A 6000-nucleotide genomic window follows, 5' to 3' on the forward strand; every position below is an offset into this window, starting at 1 on the left:
TTAATTACCCAGAGTATTCCCTTCCCTCTGCATCCACTAAATGTAAGTTTCCTACCACGTTCCTCTATATCTAGACAAACATTAACAAGGCCAATAACTTTGTCTTGGCCAGCCTGCATTTTAATTTTTTTTCAAAAATAAATTAGGCCTTAAACGTATAAAAGCAATCAAAAGTTTATGTCTAAAGGAAAGTTCATATGTGCTCATATCTTGGGGGGGAAAAAGAATAAGTTAAAAATTACACATTACAAAAATTAATTGAATAAAAACATGAAACAAGCAAAAGGAAGTGGACTACAGTTTAGACTGGCATGCACGTATGTACAAGCAACATGTGTCACTCAGTCAGGGCCTGAAGTGGGCTAACTCGTTTTACTATGGTGGGCAGAAGCAAAATGTGAATGACGTTTGATGTGAATGACGTTTGATCAGACCAGTGGATGAAGAGAGATGACCGAAGGCTCCTGTTTATAGAGTTACATGTATGTGTTTTCTATCGTGTTTTTCGGGAAGCAGACTGCTGAGTGTTAGAACAGTCGCCAGACTTAAAAAGAGGGCTAATTTAATTAGTAACTCTTGAATATTCATGCAAGGTTTTGAAAGCGTAATAAGAGCAAATGTCGGGTATATGTTTGCACTTTCTAACAATTTCAGAAATAACGTGCGATTATCAAAACTGCAACATTTCGAATGTGAAGAAGACATTTTCCACAGTGAGGGTTGTGGCTCGAGAAAAGACTTGCGTTAAACAACAAAAGGTTTTCCATGTTTTCGAAGAGATAATAGCACTAGCTAAGATCAAGATGCATCACAATCTTGAAAATAATAGTTTTATAGTTTTTACTAAAATAATATCTTCACAAACAACGTAAATGTTATTGTTTTACTTACGTTATTTTTAGGGTATGATGCATTATTTTTTTATCTGTTCTGAATACATAATGCTATATTGGGACTGTGTCTAGTAATGGAATCTATATGTAGTGGAAGGGCAGAATTAACACTTGTAACGAATGTTCTATTTCTTATATATTTTTTTATTTAAATAGAGCATTTTTGAAAACTTTATAGAAAATTATTCGACGATAGATCGCCTGTATGCATTTCAAGGGACAGTTTGATAACCGTTTCATTCCAAAGGGTGCAGCGTTGCCATTGTTGTGGAAACCACTTTTAACTATCAGCTAACTAAGGTCTGAATTTTTATTTTTTTAGGTCCATCTTGGCAATGGAATCTGGGTGGATGAGGAGAAATGGCACCAACTGCAAACCACACCAGGAGATTCCAAGTTTACCAAAAACCTAGCTGTCATGATCTGGGGTATAGATGTTCTGAAAACCCGAAGCGTCACAGGAGTTGCCACAATTAAAAGAAAAGATGCAGTTCCCAAACCTCCGCTCTCGCCTCACAAGTTAAGCCTGATCAGAGGTAGGTTTTGATTAGAGCGAGGAACTCTAGAAGTATTCACTTAGCATGCATGTGCACTGGTTTACCAGAGATCCCTGGTAGTTCTTGAGGTGTGGATTAATCCTGCTATTGATTAAACTTATACATCAGGAATGCTTCACATAGAAACCTGTCCGAAGGTGCATTGTAGAACATCTCTCTCCAGTTACCAGTTTTACGGCGTCTAAAATCCACCCAATTCTAGCAAACATGGCATAGAAAACCATAGCTTTATATTCTCCAACTTGCCCAGGCATTGTATAAAAAGCAGTAGTGAAAGCTAGTTTGATGCTACTGTGCACTTACCTTTGGTATACAATTCCTTCACGGTCCATAAGGAAGCCCTGTTAGCCCAATTCATTAATTGTGGGATGTCCTCTTAAGAGCATTCACCTCACTCTCACTGCAGCATTGAGTTTGTAATTCTGTTTGTGAGAACATTTTCAAGCTGTGTAGGCCTTATGGTGCTTTGTGAAGTTCATTCATATTGCTGGCCTACTAAATTCAAAAGCTGTTCTTGGTTTTCTGTCCCCGGCTCAACCGTGGTTGTTGTTATCAAAGCCTCAGATATTGACCTGACTAATGGTTTTTGACGATTTGTATTGTGGCAAAGCAGCATACTGTGCTAGAGTTTTGCTTGCTGATTTTACAAAAGGTCCTCTCACGTGTCTTTGGTTGTTATGTAATGCTGTCTAAATTAACATATTCAACTCTTTTCTGTCTCCCCCTTTACTGTTTCTGTGGTACACATTTTTGTCTTTTCTTCTGCATGTCATCACTGCCCACACTTTTAATTTAAATGTCTTCTTTCTCATTGGTAATAATGTCCTTCGCCACATTGGTTGGACTTGTCCCCCTTCTGCAGTCATTCCCAAAACGTGTGCCTTATTCCTCTTGTTTTCTAAACACGTTTTTGTTGGCCTTTAAGACTCTGCACACTCTACTACTGCTAACCAGTGCTAAAGTGCTTGTGCGCTCTCCTTTAAACATAGTACCATTGGCTTACACCTAATTGCCATGTTTAACTTACTTGTAAGTTCCTAATAAAGGGTAATACATGTATCCAGGGCCTGTAAAATGCTATGAGTGGGCTTGAAACACTTATTGTGCCACCCACTTAAGTATCCCTTTGTAACATCTGAGGCCTGCCATTGCAGCCTGTGGGTTCAGTTTTAAACTGTCATTTCGACCTGGCAAAATAAACCTTTTTGCCTTGCCTAACCCTCCTTTTTAATACTTTTAAGTCACTCCAGGGTAGGCCCTAAACAGCCCATAGGGCAGGGTGCATTATATCTAAAAAGTTGGATTTTTAGTTTTAACTTTTACGTGTCCAGCTAGTGAAAAATTCCTACATTTATTTTTGCAGTACTGCAAGAACTACCTCTCTCATATGATAACATTAGGTTACCATATTACATTTAATAAGTGATAACAATTTAGTAGGAAGGTCATGTTTGGTGTTTGAGAAATTGTAATTTAAACTCCTCTTTACTCGTAAAGTCAGATATTAAGTCACAATTCTGAAAATGCCACTTTTAGAAACTTGCCATTTTTTTCCCCCCAACCATTTGGTGCCTGCGACCTGTTCCTGGGTCACATTACTAGGTGTAGTTGGCCTTTCTTATTTTTTTCCTAGACAGCATCACAATAGAGGATCTGTATGTTGGCAGGATGGGCCATGTATGGCAGGATTGGGAGGGGAAGCTTGCACTTCAATGGCACTGGCCCAGCTCACACAAATGATTACAGACTAGCCTATTGTCCCCTATAGTGACTGCAGCCAGGAAATTCCAAACACCTTTGTAGGGGGCAAGAAATTCAAGACACGCTTCTTTTAGTTCAAAGTGGGCAACCAGGTATGAAAAGAGGACCCTCGGATCCACTCTTCAATACATGCACTCCTAGACCTGTGGATACTACAGAAGAAGGACGCCATTCTGTTCTGCTACCTGAGGCCTGCCCTGTTAACTGAGAAGAAAGGTTGGACCTGCACCATTTATCCCAGTCTAAAGTGACTCCAATGGTCAGCTGACTGATCTATATGGACATAACAAGCTCCAAAGGCCTTCTGCAACTGCCCAGCTGAACCTGCTGCACTGGACCTGCCTGAACCAGCAACTGGACTTCCCTGAGCCCTGCTGGCCTCTACTGGAGTGAGTTTCTGATACCAAAGAGGTGCCTTCCAGTTTCTGGATCCCTATTTGAGCTCCTCCTTGAAGAAAGGGAGAAATCCTGAGGTTTTGGGCTGTTCATGAGTACGAACAAGTCCGTTCAGGCAATATCTTAGCGACCGCCAGCACAAAGCCCCAATTACTCTGACCCTTTGCACTATAGCGACTACCAGCGATGACCACCAACGCGATATCTGCACATCACGCTACATCATCGATTGCCTGTAGTGACTGCCAACATAAAACTCCAGCAATGGCCATCCAGGACGCCCGACAAGATCATTGCACTGCACCGACTCCCATTCTGCTCTTCTTACGACAGTAATGACCATCCATTACACACTCCCTGCTCCCTGTGGCCTCCTCAACCAAGAACGGAACTCTTTGCTTTGGACTTTAGAAGGTAACGTTTTCAGATTTGCTGAACTGGTCCCTGTATCTGCCCCGTGCACCATCACGGTCAGCATGCACTTGCAACATTCACCTTTTATTGAACCACCAGAAAACTGCGAGTGACACTTTGTGTCTTTAGGTGCTGTACTTTCCATAAATCAGTCATTGAAATTGCATGTCTCCGGTTCTACTGATTTTGTGGTTGTGGTGTAAAATTTATTACATTTTGCATTGTTTTTCTAAATTATTATGGAATTTTTCTTGTATTGTGTTTTCACTTTTATTACAGTGTGTGTGCTGCATAAATACTTTACACATTGCCTCTGAATTAAGCCTGACTGCTTTTGTGCCAAGCTTCCAGAGGGTTGAACACAGGTACATTTATCCGCTTTTTTGTGGTTTACCCTGACAAGGATTGTGGTTGTTGCTTGAGTAGGGGTTCACCCCTTCAACCAACAACCCAGTTCCTTACACTGATCTTCTCAGATCACTACCATTTTACCGATGCCCACCTCTGATGTTGGACAGTATTATCAACTGCAGAACTGTTGTCTCGTCTGTAAATACATTGATACATGACCACGTCTGCTTTCATTTTTCAGACACAGGGTAGTCAACGGGTTTTAGCATGAAAGCAGTCTAATCTACAGCAATATAACAGTTGCACTGCTTTCTTTTTCTATCCACAGAATGTGTATACGACAGAATAACACAAGAGACCGTGGATGAAACCGAAATCGCACAGAGACTCTCCAAGGTCAACAAGTACATCTGTGAGAAAATCATGGACATCAATAAATGCCGCAAAAAATGAATTTGCAATAAAAGTTCTTATGTTTTTAACGCCTTTGTGTTTGATTCCGTTCCGTTTCGGTCACCCAGAGCGATTTGGGTAGTTATAAACGTTGTCTTAATTTCAGGTCTTCGTCTATAGTTACATGTTCCTGAAGTTGTAATGTAGCTGTTCTGCCAACCGTGTATGGTGTGCACTATTTATACAGAACCACTAGTTTTATCCATCGTAGGATCTTCTTTGATAATCAGACGCATGATGTCTCAGAGCAAGTTTTAATTCTGGAGATTCTTATTATTCAAATTAATTTTACAAAGAACACATGCCTGTCTGACGTTTGCCATTTCTGTTCTTATTTCTTTTTAATTTTTGAAAATTAAGTCCTACTAGAATCACCTTCTTTAGGGCTGTCAAAACCTCACTTCAAATGCCTTTGCACGAAACATAGTAGGAAATGGTGCAGCTAATCATCGCTTTACAAGAATGAATTGGGACTTTTTATGCTGCCAAGAATTCTGCTTTCAGAGGAGTTTGTTTCTTCTCTGTGAAGCAAGGAACTCTGAACACACCTCTACCGTTTCATTCCTACGTTTCCCCATGTTTCTCTCAGAATTTTATTTTATCAGGGATCTTTTTCTTTTTGCAAATTCGAAAATCAATTTTTTCTCCAGTAGTCATATTTTTGTTTGTTTTCTTCTGTAAAATCTTTCCCCAAAAATTCTCTCAGTGACAAAGTTGGTGCGCTTTTGACGTGTCTTCTGTAGTTGGTCTTTCCTGCTCATGTACCGTTTAGTTGACATTTGCTAAAAGATACTTTACTTGCTTATTCTACTAATATTGTCATCATAAACTGATCTAACAATATTCTTCTCTTGAGAGCCTTCAGTAGCAGGATCAACATTCCCTCTTGTGAGAATGGTCCCTATCTGCACACTTTTTGTGTAATTCTATTATCAGTAGGGATCTAAAATGATATTTCCACACTCTCAAAGCATGAGTGGCAAAATGTGATTCTGATTAGGTGTAGTTTTGTAACAAATGTATTATGTTCGATTGGAATGCATTCTTTGTCAAATTAATTTTTGGGGGAGAAATGTATCAATTCAAATGTGTTTTAACATCCATAGAAAGACAGGTTATTGAAACGTTTATAAATTGATGGAAGATACTAATGATGTAGCTCTGGATTACAGGTA

At 39.6% G+C, this 6000-nt stretch overlaps 1 protein-coding gene across 1 annotated transcript in view; it reads left to right on the forward strand.

Moving 5' to 3' along the window:
* BEND5 (BEN domain containing 5) overlaps positions 1-4854 on the forward strand; it is a 112107-nt gene extending 107253 nt beyond the window's left edge. Inside the window, exons 7-8 of the mRNA XM_078671387.1 lie at positions 1216-1429; positions 4701-4854. Coding sequence (XP_078527513.1) covers positions 1216-1429; positions 4701-4825 — 339 coding nt within the window. The 3' untranslated portion in view covers positions 4826-4854. The remainder of the gene's footprint in view (positions 1-1215; positions 1430-4700) is intronic.
* The last annotated feature ends 1146 nt before the right edge of the window (positions 4855-6000 follow it).

This window comes from Lissotriton helveticus, chromosome 1_2 (assembly GCF_964261635.1).
Source record: "Lissotriton helveticus chromosome 1_2, aLisHel1.1, whole genome shotgun sequence".
NCBI lineage: Eukaryota > Metazoa > Chordata > Amphibia > Caudata > Salamandridae > Lissotriton > Lissotriton helveticus.